Source organism: Cuculus canorus, chromosome 1, assembly GCF_017976375.1.
Source record: "Cuculus canorus isolate bCucCan1 chromosome 1, bCucCan1.pri, whole genome shotgun sequence".
Classification (NCBI taxonomy): domain Eukaryota; kingdom Metazoa; phylum Chordata; class Aves; order Cuculiformes; family Cuculidae; genus Cuculus; species Cuculus canorus.
In genome coordinates this window covers 13876774-13897094 of record NC_071401.1, presented here as the reverse complement: position 1 = coordinate 13897094, position 20321 = coordinate 13876774, and the positions used below count along the sequence as shown (strand labels likewise).

General features: G+C 40.6%; 1 protein-coding gene across 1 annotated transcript in view; it reads left to right on the top strand.

Annotated features, from left to right (window-relative positions):
- Positions 1-15799, top strand: part of TYR (tyrosinase) — a 49431-nt gene extending 33632 nt beyond the window's left edge. Inside the window, exons 4-5 of the mRNA XM_054081642.1 lie at positions 4478-4659; positions 13201-15799. Of these exons, the coding sequence (XP_053937617.1) occupies positions 4478-4659; positions 13201-13424 (406 nt within the window). The 3' untranslated portion in view covers positions 13425-15799. The remainder of the gene's footprint in view (positions 1-4477; positions 4660-13200) is intronic.
- The last annotated feature ends 4522 nt before the right edge of the window (positions 15800-20321 follow it).

Sequence of the window (20321 nt, the reverse complement as noted above, 5' to 3'; positions counted from 1 at the left end):
TGATTCCTTACATTTTTGTTACCTTTAGTCTCATTACATCAAGAAATGGAGACAATGTGGAATAAAATGGCTCTCTGGTTGTAATTTCCTTCATAGTCTTGCTTTGTTAGGCAAGGGGAGGACGTAGAGGTTCATATAAAAATATAAAAACAATGTTTTGTCAAGATAATCAACAATTCCAGGGAATTCATTTCTGCCGTTCTCCTGCAAACCTGACTTTTCTACCAGGAACATTGTCAGCCCATGAAGGGACCAGCTAATTGCATCAGCATTTTGTCTCTCTGCATGTAGCTTTAATTTTCCAGCCCTAAGCACTTCCAAGTTTACAACTACTGAGCAAAGCACAGGAAACAAGTATATATTTTCTAGGTACTAAAAAGAAATAATTTACAACATGGCTGCTTTTAAGGGAGGAAAATAAGAACTTCTATCAACAGTAAGTGAATCAACATCTGATGATGGAAGCACTGAATTCTCTCTGTCATGGAAACCACATGCCCGTTATCAGAAAAAGCGACTGTGACTGTAGACCGAGGCACGTGAAAGAACTGTCGGATGATCCATCATAGCTGTTCAGATGTATTCGCATTGCCTACGGGAAAGGACAGCACTGCATGAAGGAGAGCAGATTTGATGATAACTGCCTTAACTGTAGCTAAGGATGGAGAAAGAATCTTATTTGAGGAAAAAAATATCCTACAATGTATAATTCAGTAATCTCAGTACTCTGAAATAAAAGTACAGTGTGATTATTTTCTCCAGATATACATTTTTTTTTTTTTTTTTTTTGGCACAAGTCTTTTCAGTTGAAACAAGTCCCCAAGGACGGGAGCGCTGTGCCAATGTCACTACCTGGCTGATGGCAAAAGCCATAGGTTACTTTAAGGTTTCATTTTTCTTTAAAACTGTATGAAGGGAGTCAACAGGCTCAGTTGCTTGGGAGTCAAAATGCACCTCTCTGTTATTTTATAGTGCCCAATAAGAACTATTTGTACTTCAAAACAGAGATACAGCTAAAGCCATACACCCTCTCCATGGATTTTCTCCCCACCTGGATGCAACTGGGAGGTTTCTTTTTCCACTCAGCAGGGAAATCTTCCTTGAAAGGCAAAGTTAAGTAAGGTTCCTTCTTTCATCACTTTGCTTACTAAATATGAGCAAGGCAAGTATATGGTGATGCCCCCCCATTCAAAAGGAGAAATACAAACAGATGAGAAAGTAAAAAATACTACCCTTCTATTAAATCTGTCAGTTTCCTCAGGCAAAAGAAGAAAAACATGAAGATGCTCATGAAAATATAGAGCATCATGAAGTATCTTGCCAAGGAAGACGGAGTATTTTGAACCCATCTTACTGAACAAGCTGGAAACAAATTTTTAGTGGAAAGAACGAATGCAACTTCACCCAACTGCTTTACTAGCAAGCAGAATATGATCCTAATCTTTCAAAGTGCCCCTCTCCCCTACTCACCCCCTAAAAATAAACCCAAGATAAATGCACAGAGCCAGCTATTCTAAAGGGAGTAATGGAAAGTGTGACTCTCGAAACCCTCATGGATGTTTCTGAGACTTCTACAGTGAAGTACAGATAAGTTAGATGAAACAGATTTCAGAAAAGATTATATAATTTTATGCTGGCTAAAGGAGAGAACTGTTCAGAAACAGCTCAAGGAATTGTGCAAAATATCTTATTCATCAGCACAAATCATCGTATCAGTAACTGGAGGGATACGATTGCATCTAAATCTAAAGATCAGCTATAAGTGGAGACAAGTCAATGCTCCTGCTCCTGCTAAAAGTTTGTTGTCTAATGTGGGAACCACAAGCAAATAAAGGAATATAAAATTCCATATGTTCATTTCCATGGAAATGTTTTACATTTATATCCTCTTTGAAAGATTACTGGCCTAAGGTTTCTTCTTGAAATCGCTTATGAAATTGCAACATCAAGTCATCCAGAGAGGATGCTGCATTTCAAGGTATGTCATACCAAAATGTTTCAGGTGAATGATGACTTCTAGCTCTGAACTGTGTTCTCATCAGCAGTCTGGATTTTCAGAGTGTACCTGCTCAGCATTTTCAAAAAATCAGACCCCAAGAAGTACCTTAGATTGAGCATTCAGATGTTAGGGTGTGGAAGTTCACCAAACTTTGAAAACCTGATTGAAGTCCAGCCTCTGCCTTCTTCATAAATATTACCCTGTCCCCATAACTGTACCTCTAACACTCCCGTACTGAGAGAAGAGTTGCCACAGCTCCCATCTACAGCTTCTGGGAGAAAAAGGCACTGATAGTCAGGATCCCTTGCCCAAGGCACAAGTAGAAACTAGGTAGGGAAAAGACTGGAGTCCAAGACTCCTCAGTCCCCCACCCTCCAAGCTAAACTACTATCCTGATTTCCTTTATGTTCCATGCCTTTTTTTATGCTTGCTGAATTTCTCTCTGCTGTTCTCAAAAGATGTAATCTGATTACAGAGCTGCTGTTCAAACTTTCTTGTGATAACTGCAGCTGAAGCCTTGATATTATTGTTTAAATTTATCCATTTGAAAGCTTCGGCTGAATATTATTATTCTGACAAGAATTTTTCTAGACAGGGCTGATGAAATTAACTGAAGATGAGAGCCACAAATGAAGATTTTAATCAAGATTAATACCTGCATTGTTAAGGGTTGACAAGGTGTATGAACATAGTGATGTATTCATCTATTAAATCTTTTGATCCTAAAAAAAGAACAAAGGCTTTGGCCCTGCCTCTGTTTTGATGAGTGGCTTTAATTTGGTGGGGTAAGCAGAGTGCTTCTCATCATTTCTGCCCAAAGAAGGGAGGTAAAATTCTACTGGCAGAATCTCTGGATGCTCTGCAGGGATCCTGATACTGCCGACCACTTGTAGTTAGAGTCTGTGTTTCTGAAATAACTTTAGTCCCTGAACACCTGCTTCTTAATTACAAGAGGAGGAGGAAAGTCTGTGTCTTCCAACCAGCAGCCACTGTCAGGGAACTGTTGAGCCAAGATCTCAATTAAAGTACAATCTACAAGCCTCTTTAGATCATTTCCATCCCTTGTAACTGATAAATGTATTCAGTTATCACTCCCTGAACTTGATGTTGATAGTCACCTCCTACCAATATCTTCTGATTGAGCCCGGGGTTCCTCTTTTTCAAGTATAAGATACGTGCATCTGCTCCCCTGGCAGCATCTTCCCATCTCCTCTATTCCAACCTGGTACCTCCAGGTCTGTTGACAAACCAAGGTCACCTTGTAAACAGCACAGCATAAGGAAAAGGATCTAGGGATTGGAACAAAGTGAAGAATGGAGCAGACAAAGCCCAGACGCAAAGGAAGGAGAACTCAGAACGTTTTTGAGGGTTGTTAATTTTGATTTCCAAACACATCCGGTAGTTAATTGCACAATGTCAATACAAACTCTTCCCATGTTACAGCCTTTAATATTTCTGCTTCCAAGTTAAAGAAGAGACATAGAGCCCTATGCCGATAGACAGCTAATGGGGGAAATTTTTGGCAGAGAAAAATGGAAAGGAGCAGCAGAGGTCAGAACTGTGGGTAACATCTTATATTGTGTTTGCACAGCAAGGGTTTGGTAACATGTGGGCTGCAGGAATGGCTTCTGTGTGAAGGTGCCATAGGCTGCATCCATGTCAGGTGCAGCCAATGCCAGACAGCTCCAAGATGAACCCTCTGCTGGTCAAAGCTGAGCCCATCAGTGACAGTGGCAGTGCCTCTGTGATAACATATTTAAGAAGGGAAAAAAAAAAGCTGTGAAACATCAGCTGAGAAAGAGGAGTGAGAATATGTAAAACAACTAAGCAGACACCAAGGTCAGTGAAGAAGCTACAGCTGAAGAGTCTTTCCTGACTGCTGATTAGCTTTTTCAAGTTTTAGAACTCATAGAGCTTCTTCTTGAGATATTTCCACTTCCTTGGTGATGTCAAACCAACCATGGTGTAGACATACTTTAATGCAGGCTTGAAAACCCTTGGTAACAGTGGAGAAAAAAATAGAGGAAGGGGAACAAGATTCAGCAACGGGGAACAAGATTCAGCAACTGGCAACAAGACCATCCAAGCTGAGCCATAAGTATTTCTTAGGATGAGGAAGAAGGACTGAAGGCTTTACTCTTTTCTTCTCTCTCCTTCATAATCATGTGAATTAATAAGCAGAGATTGCAGCTAGGTCACAGAGAGACAGTGATGCATTTATGGAATTTAAAAGCATATTTAGCCTCCCTGCAGCACTGCAGGTCTTTGCTTTGAGTAAGCTTGCATAGGAGCTTAGCACTGAAGCAGATAACCCCAAATGATTTGGAAATTATTACATGTATATAACTACAAGTCATTGCATATCACTCTGTCCCCAGGGTTCAGGAAAAAAAAAATCATCAAAATTCTTTTTTAATCTTTAAGAAGAAAATTTCTGCCTATCTCCACCATTAATTCACATGCTTTTTTTTCCTACAGCATTTTTGAGCAATGGTTAAGAAGACATAGGCCCATGCTAGAAGTTTACCCGGCAGCCAATGCACCCATCGGGCACAATAGAGAAAATTACATGGTGCCCTTTATCCCACTTTACAGAAATGGAGAATTTTTTAAACCCTCAAGAGAGCTGGGATATGACTATGAGTATCTGCAAGAACCAGGTAACATTACTATTTTGGGTAAATGTCAAATTTGTTGCCTATAACCTGGAATATTTCTGTAAAATGAGAAGATATTAAAAAATTTTCCTATTTCAGATTTCTTCTGAGTCTAATGCCAAGTCGTACTTGCTTGGTTTTACCTTTCTGGTCTGATGCAGAATCAACATGATATTACAAGAAAAGTTTTGACCAAAAGTCAGTTACTGATATCAATGCTATCTATCCTAGTTAATTAAGAGCAGAATCTGACCCAAATGGTCAGCTCACGATCAGAACTGGGGAGAAAAAGTTCTCAATTTTGAGTCTGCTGGTTTTCCCAGCTTGGCCTTTACAGTACAACGCAAATGGGAAACAGTGGGATTTTCCAGTTTCTAGGCACAATTTAAAGAAGGACAGAGGGGAAACTCTCTTTCTGGCTTACAAATGTATTCTAATCTCTTAAATATCCAGAGCAAAATTCATCTCAGTACCAAAGTCCAACATAAAGTCTGTGTATCACTTAAAATGTTGATCCATTGTCTTTATGCGTGCACTATGGCTATTAATACAGAAAGCAACTGAAACATTGATAATGCTCCATTCATTTAATCAAATGAACTTTCCACTGTCTAGTGATGGTTGTGACCTGCATTGCTGTTCAGAGGTAGTTTTGACTTGGGCCTCCTGCGCATCCTCAGGCACAAAGGGGACAGAGGTGGCTGTAGCTGCTGGGGAACCTCAGGTAGATCAGTTTTCCTGCTCAGAGTAGTGACTCATATGTTCACTTGAGTAGTACAGGCTTCCCTCCCCTCCAATGGGCTCCTCTCCCTCTTGGCCCTCAGCTTCTCTGCCCCTGGAGAGGAAATTCTACAGATTTTCTTTATTTTCACTCACACAGTTTCAGTTGAGTGTTAAAGAAGCAGACTGCAAAGACTCTCAAACCATTTGCATGATCATCCATGCTGACATCCCTTGCAAGCTGGGCATGAATTCCTGTTTGAATGATGCTCTGATGGCATTTAATTCCATATAACATTTATAAGTATCATAGTATTGTTAGGTTTGGAAGGGACCTTAAAAATCATCTAGTTCCAACCCCTCTGCCATGGGCAGGGACATCCCACTGGACCAGGCTGCCCAATGCCCCATCCAACCAGACCTTGAACACCCCCAGGGATGGGGCAGCCACAGCTTCCCTTAGGAACCTGTGCCAGTGTCTCACCACTCTCATGGTGAAGAAATTCTTCCTAATGACCAGTCTAAATCTGCCCCTTTCCAGTTTATACCTGTTCCCCCTGGTTCTATCCCCACAAGCCTTTAGGAATAGCCTCTCTCCAGCTTTCCTGTAGCCTCTTCAGGTACTGGAAGGTCACTATAAGATCACCTCTGAGCCTTCTCTTCTCCAGTCTGAACAGGCCCAACTCTCTCAGCCTGTCCTCGTATGGGAGGTGATCCAGCCCTCCGATCATCTTTGTAGCCCTCCTCTGGACCTGTTCCAACAGCTCCATATCCTTCTTATGTTGAGGATTCCAGAACTGGACACAGTATTTCAGATGAGGTCTCACAAGAGAGGAACAGAGGGGTAGAATCACCTCCCTAGGAATGCTGGATTCCTGTTTAGAGGAACATAGCAGTAAACGGGAACTTCTTGGTAGAGGATCTGAAGCAGGAATGCCTGCTGACCCGCCTGGAAATCTCCAGTGTACTCGAGGGAGAAGAGAAAGTCTCTGACTGGCAGCCAGGAGTTACTAGACAAATAGGAAAATATTACAAAGTTTTAGAAAATCATAGCAGTGAAGATCTGAGTAGTTGAGAAGAAGCGGCATTTCTGCAGATCTTCCAAATGAGGTGAAAGAGGAAAAGCAGGGAAAGAGGGCAGGACAGAGTGAAAAACGAGCACACAACAAGGTCTTATTTGATTTTCAAGGCAGCACTTGGAAGAAAGAATTAAGGGCACAAGTTCTGAGTTGTAGCACTAGTGACTTGGTAGAAATGAAGCAGAACTACACAGAGTATGGCGAGACTGGCTACCAGAAATAAAACTTGGAAGGACTCCAATGACAAAATGGCTTTTTAATGCAAAATTATATTGTTGCTGTTCCCTAGAGGAAAAGCTGATGCCTGGAGCCTTGCTTTTCCACTGAAAAGCAAATCAGTGTGTGACAGTATGTGGTTATTTTAATTGCAGCTTCATTTATTTTTATATGCATGACAGCCCTGAAGCAGAAGTGGTCACAAACAGTGTGCGTGGAAATCCAACCCTCAGGAATCAGACACATGTCAGAGTCTAGTTGCTGGGGAGCTGATCTGAGCAGAAACCAGAGTAGGCACCCAGCTTTCCTTGATATGAGAACCATGAACTGTAAAACTGCCACAACCCGCGTGGCTTACTGAAAATAAACACTTGTTAGCATGAACAGAAAATATTTGGAAGACTAACGGCACCACCTAGCAATAGCTGTCAAAACAATTTTCTATGGCAAGAGTTATTCCAAGCGCTTACATTTCAGGGTCTGGACTAAGTTGTTGTTTTGGTGGGGTTTTTTTCTGCCAGAAATAGGAACAGATAAATCCATAGATGCAGCCTTTGACTTTTCCCCAGAAAATCTCCCTCTCTCAATGGGAATAATTAGATGACCGCGAGGTGTATAGCCAAGTGATTCACATTTATTTTTTTTTTCAAAAGCAGGCAGCTACCCAATTATAAACCCAGAATCTAACCATCGGTTGCAATTTTTGGACACCTTAAGTAAGGATCTTTGACACTCAGGGCAAAGTAAAGGATAAGAACATTGCGATCACAAGGTAGAGGGCCAGATTGTTCATGTATGTGTTGCAGGAGGAGTGCTCAGATCTAGGGGTCTGACTGCAGCTTGTTTCTATTTCTGGCTCTTCAGCAATTTCATTGCAAAATCATATCAGGCGAGTAGAAAACGCGGCAACTGACAAATATGATACCATCACAGAGGGACTCTGCTGAGTCCCCTAACTCAGGAGCACACACTGCTTGCCACAAGGTGAAAGGGTGACATTATGCATGTAAGAATACATGGTAAAATAGTGACATACACAGTAAGATATGGATGCCAGGACAATAGAAAGCAATTAAAGGTAACAATATTTGAGAAATGTTACCTTGGGAACTGGTTTACTTTCATGAATTAAATAAAAGATGAGAATTGAGCATTTTGGTCCCTGGGACATGTAGATTAAGGTTAATTAAAACAGAAGGAGAGAACCAAAGGAAACAGAATGCAAAAAATGCATTGCTTAGAAAGTATGAGCAGAATTTTGATGGTTATATAATGATGCTTAATGGAGGAGCAGATATATAGACTTTAAAAACTGGGGAGGGGGGTGTTTGCTTGTTTGTTTGTTTGTTTGTTTTTTCTTTTTCCTGGGATCCATTCAGGCGTATCTACCTTTTGGTGAGCTGTTAACACACTAGTTGCATACAGTGTGGTGATGTCAGGTATCCTATAGCCAGATCTCACTTCTTTTTTTGAGAAATTTATGTAACCAATGAAAGAGCAGTTATGAACTGCAACTGTTAACTGAGGGTGTCAAAAAAAGTAAACAGTATTGTTCTATAGATACACCCAGCAATATTTTATTTGTGTCCTCTCAATACTCCAAAGTAATAGATTTTTTTGCCAGTAATCCACTTTGCAGATGTGCCATCGCTGCCAGTGAGTGGGAAGGACTCCACAGGAATTTTACTACACAGAAGTAAGAGGTGGAAAAAAAACCCAACCAACTTTAGTACTGAAAAATTAATTATAAAATTTCTGTTAGCTATCCAGAAATGATCTAATTCTCACTGTTTCTAGAGTTGGCCATATGATGAGAGTTGGTCATAGTTTCCTGATCTACCCACATTGGGTTGAAGGCAGAACTGAGAGGGAGTAGCTTGAATTTACTTTGTTAGATACTGTAGCTCTACCATAAAAAAACGCTACCACCCAATGCACAATACCTTTTGCGGTCCAAATACAGTGGACTGTGACTGACAGTCTTCTCCAGACTTTCTGTCATTGTTGTCAGAAGACAACACATGAGAATTTTCAAGCTGTAATAATGAGGAGGCTCTGATAAAGCTCGCAAGACGTAAGAATTTTTTGTCACCACAAAGGCAAAAGATTCTCCCTTAAGACAGACTGAGGAACCCGATAACTTGAATCCCTCTCAGATCATCAATCCTAGTTTTGATTGTAGAAGTCTTGCTGCTATTTCCTTTGACCACCCAGAGAGACATAATCAGTGAACCACACACACGTAAGAAGCGGCAGAAGCCAAACAGAAAGAACTTGCTCACAAGGATAAGAAAAAAAAATTGCAAATTTAATCTCAAACTATATGTTTGTGCCACCTCAAGTTTTGCTTTAAAACCTGTTGCCCATTAACTACCCATATTAGGGGTAGAAAAGCATGTCAAAAGGAATAACAAGACTGCAAACTTATCATTGGATCATATGGCAACACATAAACGATAGAATATTTGGCCAGAGTTTTTATTTCTGATCTGTGGAATTAATCCTGGAAAGATTTTGCCATCCCATAGTTTTCAAAGAAGAAACGTATAAATATATAAATATATAAATATTCTTTTAAAAAAAAATCACATATTAAGGGTTTTTATCATTCTTGGGAACTATTATATCAATAACAAAGTTTGACATTGACATTGCCACAAAAGGAAGATCTCAGGATACCTAATAATATGTTGGACTTAGCATGTTTCTTCATCAGTCATCATGGGAAGTCTGCATTATTACTTGAAATATAGGCAACGTAAATTGCTTCACTTTGAAATTACACTGCTGGAGTTCCTACCCTCTTAATGGCATTCATCAACCTACACAAAATGGACTGTCTGCTATTTTTCAATTATATTAAAAAAGGACGATATGATATATCGAGCAAGAAATTATTTGTTGCTCTTACCTAGAGCTCACGCTCTATTTGAGAAGAAGGAGTATGTCGACAACTGCATGCTGAAACCATGGCTGGGGTTAATCACTGCTATTTGCCTATTAGGAAGAGCAAGATGAGGAGATATTAGTCACTAATAGGAAGGTAGACATTAAGCACCAGGCCAATCTGCCTTCTTTTTGCTCTGTCATTAACCTACTGACTGAAAGGGCAGTTTTAACCTGTGTTCATGGCAGCTTCCAGGAAGGACTGTTATTTGACTCTAAATGCTGACACAAAAGGAATGAAATTGGCATTGGCTGATGCCTGCCACAAAGCAGCTATGTGCCATTCTCCCACCACCACTCCCTTGACAGCTTTCCCAGATAGTCATCAGCAAGCACAGTTGCTGCACTCTTGGGCCTTCCACAATTACATATTAAGGAATTACAGTAACAGAATACTAGAAATCCCAGTTTGCATGATTTTAGCTGGGCACCTGGTCAACTTATAGGTTTACTGTTGTGTTACAGTCACAGGTTAATAGATTATGGGGTGTTCTGGGGTGTTCCATCCTCTGACACTCAGGAGTTGCCATGGCAACTTTATGACAGCAATGCCAAATACCTTTTTGTGTGGTAAGAAGAAACAGGGAGTAGATGCCAGGAGGTGGCTTTTGGCTTTGAGCTAATTACAGAAACTGAACAGACTGAGGCAGAAAGCAAGAGAAGAGATTGTTTGACTGATTATCGGGATATAATAAAACAGATTAATCCTTTCTGAGAGGGACTGCCTTGAAATGTGACATCTCATTATCTCAAAGTCATGTTACGTTTTACAGGGAAAAAGCTAGCTCAAACCTCCAACTAGTATTGATGGAGGAGAGAGATAGTTCAAGGACAAAGTATGAATTTAAAATGTCACTTAGAAACCCCTCATATCCCATATAAATTCTTCAAGGAAGAGAACTTTGTGATAATACTCTTCTTCCATAATATTAAAATAGTGTCGAGTTCCTGTAATGTCTCAATTTTCTTTTATCATATACATACTCCAGTTTAAATAGCCAGATTATTTCTAATTTAGAAACGTTTACATGATAAGCATGAAAAACTTCAGTTGAAAAACATTTGAGTTACAAATTAAAGCACACAAAGTTAAGAAATGTCAGCATTAAAGTTGTCTGCATAGTAATAATTCATTTTCCATCTCTACACTCCTGCACCTGGGTGGGGGCAATCCCCATTTTCAGTACATGATGGGGGATGACGTACTTGAGAGCAGCCCTGCAGAGAAGCACTTGGTGGTGCTGGTCGATGAGAACCTTGACATGAGCCGTCAATGTGCTCTCACAGCCCAGAAGGCCAAGTGGGCTGCATCCAAAGAAGCGTGGCCAGCAGGTCAAGGGAGGTGATTTTGCCCCTCTATTCCTCTGTTGAGATCTCATCTGAAATACTGTGTCCAGTTCTGGAATACTGAACATAAAAAGGCTATGGAGCTGTTGCAACTGGTCCAGAGGAGGGCTACAAAGATGATCGGAGAGCTGGAGCACCTTCCCTACAAGGACAGGCTGAGAGAGTTGGGCCTGTTCTGCCTGGAGAAGGGAAGGCTCAGAGGAGATCTTATAGCGACCTTCCAGTACCTGAAGAGGCTACAGGAAAGCTGGAGAGGAGCTATTCCTAAAGGCTCGTGAGGATAGGAGCAGGGGAATGGGTATAAACTGGAAAGGGGCAGATTTAAACTGGTCATTAGGAAGAATTTCTTCACCATGAGAGTGGTGAGACACTGGAACAAGTTGCCCAGGGAGGTTGTGGTTGCCCCATCCCTGGAGGTGTTCAAGGCCAGGTTGGATGGGGCGTTGGCAACCTGACCTGGTGGGATGGCTCTGCCCATGGCAGGGGGATTGGAACGAGATGATCTTTAAGGTCCCTTCCAACTCTAACTATACTATGATACCATGACACATTTATGCACTACATTTAATCGCACTATTGGAAGGCTGGAGCACCTCCCACATGAGGATAGCCTGAGAGAACTGGGGTTGTTAAGCCTGGAGAAGAGAAAGCTCCAGGGGATCATATAGCTCGTGGGATTCACTCTGAAATATCAGGAGCTGCTTTTTTTTTGCATTTCTTACTGTTATATAGCATTTATATATCTAATGAGGTCAGAAGCAGAAGGCTGAATGTGCATACTCTTGCGAATACAATCTCAGAATGCAAAGTTAGATTAACTTTGCATTCAAATCAAGAAAGAAAGAACCAGATAAATAGAAACCAAACATTCCCCAAAGTGAAGCTGAGTTGTGGAGACAAACTATATTCAGCCTAAACTCAGCCTAAATTGGAATTGCATCTCAGAAAGTGATTCAGACATCAAGTGCTAAGGATAGTTTAGCCTCAAAGGTTAAAAACTTCTGCAAACCAAAAGTATCTTTTCAGAGCACAGGGCAAATAGCACTGTAAGCTCAGAAACACCATGATCCAACAAGACTTATGGGATTACTTTTCTGGAGACCAGTGAAAATGCAAGATGGCAGAAAGACACTTATAGCCTTTGTGGGGTATACCATGTTAAATATGGTTGAGTGCATCTAAATTAGTCTAAATGCATGAACCTTATAATAATAATAATAAACTACCTTATGTAATTATCACTATAATAACCACCTTATTATAATTGTAATTATAATAAACCACCATCCTAGAGAAGTTGCCCAAAAAGGTGCTTCCAAATCCTCTTTGTCCCAAGGGGACATATATTCCCATTTCTTAAATTCACACCAACATGTCGTTGGATGCATTGTGAGCAGGACACTTTCCAACTCCTATAGTGAAGAGAGCACTGCGTGTTAGGGTTTTCATAACTTGCCAAGCCATAGTGAGAAGAAGAGAGGCATAGACACCCACATTCATCCCACAAAGCAAGAAGGCGAGTGATTATTTAACCACTGAGAAGCTGCCCTGGATTCTCCAAAGAAAGAGGATTTCTTCTGCAAAGAGTGACCGGAAAATAATTATGTACTGCTCTTCATTGCATAAGAAATATCAAATGAAAAGAGCAGGGGGTAGGATCAAAATTAGTGAAAGGAAGATTTTTTTTTTATCACCGAACACGTAGTTGAGGTAAGGATTTTCTTGCTGCAAGAAGTTACAATAAAAGTTCAAAGAGCAGCTAGAAAAGCTGATAGAATGGGAAAAAAATATCTCCAATGACTATTATATACAACAATGTCACATCTGGTGCAGGAAATCCTTGAGTTGCAGATTGTTGGAGGCTGGTTAAGTATCTTGTGAGAGAATTGTGATAGACTTGACCTGTTCTTAAACTCCTTGGTTATCGTTGCCAACAGGATGCTGAGCTAGCAGGACCTTTGGCCATACTTTATCAAAATTCTTGGGTTATAGTCTTACAGTTTTGACGAAACCATAAAGGGCATTGGGTATAGTGAACTCTTCCTTCCTTTAATATGAAAATTGAGAAGCAGAAGGACTGAAGAGACTTGTTTAAAATTATTAGTGGCCTTCAGTCGATTTCTACCAATGTTGTCTGTCCTTTCACTCAGTCTTCCCATATTATCTGTACACAACTGCCATAAACTGTCACTATATTGCATTATGTAAAAGGAACTTTCTTTTTCTGTTTTTCCAGTGCTTGGTTCTTTCCAGGAGTTTTTAATACCCTACCTTGATCAAGCCCGACAAATCTGGGCTTGGTTGGTTGGAGCAGCTGTGATCGGAGGTGTCATTACTGCTGTGCTCACAGGGCTCATTCTGGCCTGCCGGAAGAAAAGAAGAGGAACTTCTTCTGAGATACAACCCTTGCTCATAGAAAGTGAAGATTACAACAACATGTGTTATCAATCCAATTTCTAGAGGCTCAGAGATTTCTAGTAACTCAGTGGTGTTACTAAGGTGCTAATCAAGCATGCCATGTTTGATTCATGTTTACAATTGCCTTGTTGAGGTGTGCTGCATAAGCAGGATGAGTAGTCTTGCTGCCCAAGCCTCTTGTAATCTCCAGTGTTGTAGTATCGTATCAGATCCACTGCTATAAAAATCTCCCAAATCCAACATGTCATCCAAAGAACACCATTTATTTCCTAAGCTTGATTAAATAATACTCCTATGAAACCAGACCAGTTCATGTGATAGTGTGTCTGCTCTTTTTTTTTAACTCTTTTACAACTGTAGACTCCAGTCCTGTGGTGCCATCTGTGTGTTTGGTGTATGGATTTAATGAGAGGTGCCAGACTGCACCATCAGTGCTACATAGATTCTATGTTTGAATGTAATGGTAGAAAGAGCCCTTAGGCACAGTGAGCAAAATATGTGGTGCTTCTGAGCACAGTCCATGACCCATAGGCATATTTTTCTTCTAGGACAGAAATATTTTCCCTCTAGCTCCTGTAATGTCCTGCTTGTTCTTGATTGAATGACATCAGTAGCAGAAATAGGGCTCTCAGAAACCACTTTACACTTGTCTCATATGCTGCAGTTGGTTGTCTTCTTTACCCTCTTGTCATCATCTAGGGAGACGAGGCATTTTTAAGAGATGAAACCTAGTCTCACCACATCCACCTCTGTTCAGTTTGACTTACTGATTTCTCATATTATGTCTGACTTCTGGTTGCTCAGTATGTGTATATTCCATAGAGGTAACTCATAAAAAGGTGTGGTGGGTTGACCTTGCCTGTATATTAGGTGCCCACCAAGGTGCTTAGGAGTAGGACAGGGGAGAGAAAATATCACAAAAGAATTGTGGGTTGAGATAAACACAGGGATATCCTTCAGCCATCACTTGCACTGGTAAAATAGGCTTGAACTTGGGAAAACTGATTCAATTTATTGCTAATCCAAAGTAAGAATAGGATGATAAGCATTAAAACCAACTCTTTAAACACCTTTCCCCAACTCTCCTTTCTTCCTGTGCTCAACTTTACTACCAATTTCTCCCTCCTCCCCCTGAGCAGAGAAGAGGGCTGGGAAATAGGAGCTTCAGTCAGTTCATCACATGTTTTCTCAGCCGCTCTATCCTTCCCACACTCTTCTCCTTCTCCATTATGGGTCATCTCCATTGGATGCAGTCCTTCAGTAACAGACTGCTCTAGCATGGCTCCCTCATGAGATCACAAGTCCTTCCAGGAGCCTGCTACAGCACAGGCTGTCCACAGGTTCACAGCCTTCTTCAGGACACATTCACCTCCTCCACTGTGGGGTTCTCCAAGGCCTGCAGGTGGATATCTGCTCCACTGTGAAGTTCCATGGGCTGCAGGGAAACAGCCTGCCTCACCATGATCTTCGCCACGGGTTGCAGAGGAATCTCTGCTCCTGCGCCTGGAGCACCTCCTCCCCCGTCCTTCTTCACTGACTTTGGTGTTTGCAGTGTTGTTTCTCTCACACATTCTCAACTGTCTCTCCTGGTTGTCATTGCACAGCACTTTCTTCCCCCTTCTTAAATACGTTATAGCAGAGGCACTACCACCGTTGCTGATGGGCTCAGCCTTGGCCAGTGATGGGTCCCTCTTAGAGCTGGCTGGCATTGGTTCTATCGTACATATGGAAGCTTCTAGAAGCTTCTCACAGAAGCCATCCCTGCAGCTGCCTCACTACTAAAGCCTTGGTCCCCAAACCCAGTACAGAAGTTATCTAATCACATGACAAATCTTAAATAAAAAGAACCACTCAGTTTTTTTTGGTTGGTGATTGCAATTGTCTTTCAATAGTTCCAAAGCTCATCTTCAGCGAAAAGCAGAAATCCACAGCTTTCCTGAAATGATGTATACTCTCAGCCTGGTTCAGAAGATTCCCATCACTTTTTGCTCAAGTATCGTCCTTAGAACTACAGAAATTACAGCTCTTTAAAGAGCAGAGGATAAACGAAATAGTCACAAACCAGCCAAAACGGAAGGTGGAAATAAAATTACCAGTGTATTCTACTAGCTATAAAAGGAAATGTCAGTTTACACCCTCAAACTCAACATTGTCCCATCCCTAGGAACTAAGAGACTGAGTAGTGCCTGATGATCTGCTCTACCGCCCTGATTAAAGAAGGCATGGACTAAATTGCCTTCAGCTCAGCAAAGAGCAGGTCTTTCGCTGAAAGAAGCTGTTCTGCCACATGAAATAATCCAGTCTTAAATCAAAAAAAAAGCTGTCCTTTTTCCTATTGCTTCTGACTGATAACCCGAGATACTAGTAGGTGAATGTTTCCCAGTATCTTAGAGAGTACTAAAAGCAAACTGAGTGCATGGAATTTTAAATACTTCTTGGTACTGAGGGACAAAAAATAGGAAAGTAATTATTTTATGATAATATCTCAAGTGGTCAGTTCATTCATTTAATTTGTATTTTATGTAACTCTGAATATTCTGTTGTTAGAAATAAATACAAGGAGCAGAGGAATAACTTGTAAATATTGATTGATTTCAAAGTCAGATAAACACACAGGCATTTATGCAGCATATTTCAGGACTCCACTCAAATTTTACTACTAGTAACTGTTTAATTTGTCTGGACTACTTCAACTAACTAAAATGTAAAGAAAAAACTCTGATAGGCATGCAGTGAAAAACACTTTTTGGTGCTGAGTGATTCTTCTAAAAACTTTGCTTGTTTTGTTCGGTAACCATGATTTGGCTAAAATATTTAAAATTATTATGTTATTATTATTCTGCAAAAAAACTTCTGGACGAATATGAGAAAAGAAACAGAAGAACTCTGAAAGAGAAATATTTGGGGACAAAAAAGGGTGCTATTAAAATAAAAAGTGTTTTTAAATCCATCACTCTTGACAGAAGCCCAAGTCACACAATTGCCTGGAGATTCCAGTCTTCCTTCTCCTACTCGGCTTTGCTGGGCAGATGGAGATCTGCAAACACATGAACAGTGACAGCTGTAGTGGAGTTGAGATGTAAAGACACTTTCAATCTATGGAAGAAGGGTGGAAGTTCCATGAGCTCTCCAGGGCTTCCCAGACAGAGAGGCATCCCCAGTGGAGGTCTGGAGTTGGTAAGCAACTTCATCCACGATTGTCCCAGTGCCTCGTGGTAAAAAAAGTATTTCTCAAATCAAATCTAATTCTACCCTCTTTCAGCTTGAAATCATTACCCATTGCCCTATCACTACACTTCCTGATAAAGAGCCCCTCCCCAACTTTCCTCTAGGATCCCTTTAAGTGCTGGAAGGCTGCCATAAGGTCTCCCTGGAGTCTTCTCCAGGATAAACAACCCCAACTCTTTCAGCTCACCTTCACGGCCTCCTCTGGATTCACTCTAACAGATCCATGCCCCTCCTATGTTGAGGGCTTCAGAACTGGATGCAGTACTCCAGGTGAAATCTCATGAGAGCAGAGTAGAGAGGGAAAATCACCTCCCTTCACTGGCTGGTCACACTCCTTTGGATGCAGCCTAGGATATGGTTGGCTTTCTGGGCTGCAAGTGCACACTGTCAGCTCATGTTGAGCTTCTCAACCACCAGCAAACTCAAGTCTTCCCTGATCTACTGAGTGTCACATTTAGTCAAGGCAGGATAACGACCAGCTGTCAGTCTTTTTTATTCTCTTCTCCCTCCCACATTTTCCCCAAATTTGTATTTGTAGCACGTGTCTTCTCCATTGAGTTAAATCTGTAATTCACCATATGTGTATACATGTGTGTAAGGATGCAAGTCCCTTTGAATCAGCCTCCATGGTGAGCTGAAAATTAGCAGCAATGAGACCTTTTAATTAAAAGTGGCCTTTTACTGCAATTTTTGTAATAAGCTCTGAATTAAATATTAAGTAGTTATTATAACTATAAAAAAACAACTTATTTCTGTATATCCATCTTGCATTCATTAGGCTTTCTGATGTTCCATTTTATATATGGAGGCAGGAGTCTGCCTGTTACCTCCTTCTCTTGAGGACATCATGTATGAAGAACTCTGATGGTGACAAGAAGTTCTGGAAATCTGCTGGACCAGTAAATTGTGTGGAGAAACTAGCTCTTTCCCTGCATACAGACAAAATACCTATTGAAACAAGAATTCTGGAATAAATGTTAATACTGGATCCTAGCTGCGGCTTAGCACTGTGTATTATCTCCCTTCATGAAACTCGATTCAGCCTTACTTCACTCTCCTATCACCCCACACTGCCTTGTTTTATCTCTCAGGAAAAGGGATCCTTGACTGCTCTGTGGTGGAATTGTTCCACACTGATGAGTCTGGTATACTGATGGCAACGCAAAACAGCCCACAGGGCTGGTACCTACACTGTTCATATCTGAGTATGTCATACAGATTTAAAAGGAACTTGGGTGTGTAAAACCATCTCCTTGTTTTTTGTCATTATTTTCTAGTATGAGAAACATGCTCGGGCAATAATAAGTGCATAAGATATTTTTGGGTTGATTACATACTGTGAACAAATTTTCACACACGTTCCTGCAATCTTAATGATGTTAAAATATTTGTGGTTTGAATTGTTGGAAAATTTAAGCACAATCATTTCACTGTGCTACATTTTCACGCTGCCATATGTCTTTCCCAAGCACTCCTGACAACAGTGTAATAAATATGAATAAAGGAAAGTAGTCTGCAGAGCTTCTAAACTCTTAGTGCAGAGGCATGCATCAGGCTTTCCTTGCCTTGCATATCAATACAACCCTCCTTGTAATCAGATTCTGGTTTTCTCCACCAGTGACTGATGCTGAAGAGCATTTCTGCAACATTAATGTTGTTACTCACATTCTTTCCTTTGTGCAAGCTATTGTGAATAAATAGTCCATATGCATCACAGAAGAAAATATGTTTCTGGAAAAAATCCTAAAAGCTTAAGTTCTTTGCATGTGAGCCCCTCATGCAAAGAAAAGCACACTGGAAAAATGTGTGGGCAATTTTGACACAGAGCTGAATGTGGCAGGAAGATCTGCTAATAAGGACTTGAAGGCCTGGACTGTCTTCTCATAAATTTACTGCGATATTGGCAGGATGGAAAATACTGTTCCATTAATGGTGCATTGCTAAACCTACTGTGGACTATTTTCATTGGCAGATGACCTGGCTCTATAGAACAAAACATATACATGATTAGGTAGTTGGAAAAATACCAAATGACTAAGATCACACCAGTATCTGTATACAGAACTATTTATTGGTGTAATTATGAGATTTTTGTTTTTTAATTGGAGCACAACACATATGACAGAGTGATACAGCCATTAGCTGATAGCAAAATACATATACTCATGGAAACAGAGAGGTGCTATATAACTGTATTCTTACTATAGCTGTAAAAGTTTTCTAGTATGTGTTTATATGTGTGTAGATAAGCCCTATGAGGACTCTTTTTTCCTTCTCCCCTCTCATACGGATGATATTCCAGGCATTTATATCAAGAGCAAGTGAATATATGAGTTGTCAAGTCAGAATAGCAGCAATTTGTTTTTACTTTGATAGTGTCTGTTAATGCTACACTGACCACGGAAGACCACCATAGAATCCAACCTCCATGTCCTCTTTTACACCATCATGGACTTGAGATGCTACTTGAAAATTCAATTTAGTCTTTTGCTTCTACAGCCTGTGGTCTCAATTATGTAAACCAGAGGACTGACTTTCAAAGCACTAACCTCCTATTAACATTCAGGGAGAATCAGGCTACTGACAACTTTCATTTAAGAGCCTAAATGAAAATGAGGCATTTCTGTCTTCCTTACTGCTACCAGAGAAAGTGCTTGTCACTTCAGAAAATCAGATCACTTCTAGACAGAAAGACTTTCCACTTTCAGTGGAACAAATATGCTTAAATACACAAGTCTAGATACCAAGACTTAAAATTTATGGCCTCTTTTCTCATCCTAGGAGCCATGGCACTCTAAAGCACCAGAAAGTGTTGTATGCAGGGAGGCTTTCACTTCAGAAATTGTGTTTAGAGGTCTGGATACGATGACAAATCAATGAATTACTGCAGTCATCATAATTAAGGTGACATTCTCCTGCGAAGAGACACACTACTGTAAAAAGTTACAGGAAGGCTTATTTGGAAAACTAATCTGCAGAGAGATCAGAAACTTTGGCCTAACAAAATTAATTTTCAGGAAAATCATAAGAACGATTTTGGAAGGGAGACGGGATAACTTGTTGGATATTCAGGTCATCAGTCCACATTTCAGATTAGAAAGCGCACTCTTATAAGCCTCAGTCTAATGCTTACACATATGCTAAACAAGAAACCAGAAAGAGTAATGATAAATTATGAAACCATTACATGCATGAGAATTAAATTTGAGAGGAGCTGGAAAAGGGAAAAGAATGAGAAGTGTGGATTATTTTAAGTCATCTCACATACAAAAATGATGATGAGTTTTCAGGAGAAACAATCCAAGTTGCATTGATTAGAAATTACTCCAATACGCCATTCTTCACCCCTCCTGTAATATCCAAGTGGCTGTAATGTGCTTTAGGGCGCTTTTGCTAAACATCAGGTTCCCTGCAGTGAACTAGGCTCTGACTGGATTGCATGGCTGCTCCCCAGCGTTCAGGAGGCTGGTGGGATCAGCAATGGGTACCTATGCTTTTTATCCCAGAATTCAGAATCAGGAACAGGTACGGAACCACTTATATGTGCTCTTCAAATGGTCTCAATTTTGTAACACATTACTTTTTCGGGTGGTTCTCCAGCTGAGACAGAGAGACAGTCCATACCTAACCAGCACCTGCATCTGCAGCCCATAATGTGTTGTGTTCTCCAAATAAATGTATTCCCTATAACATCAATTAAGGGAAAAAGGA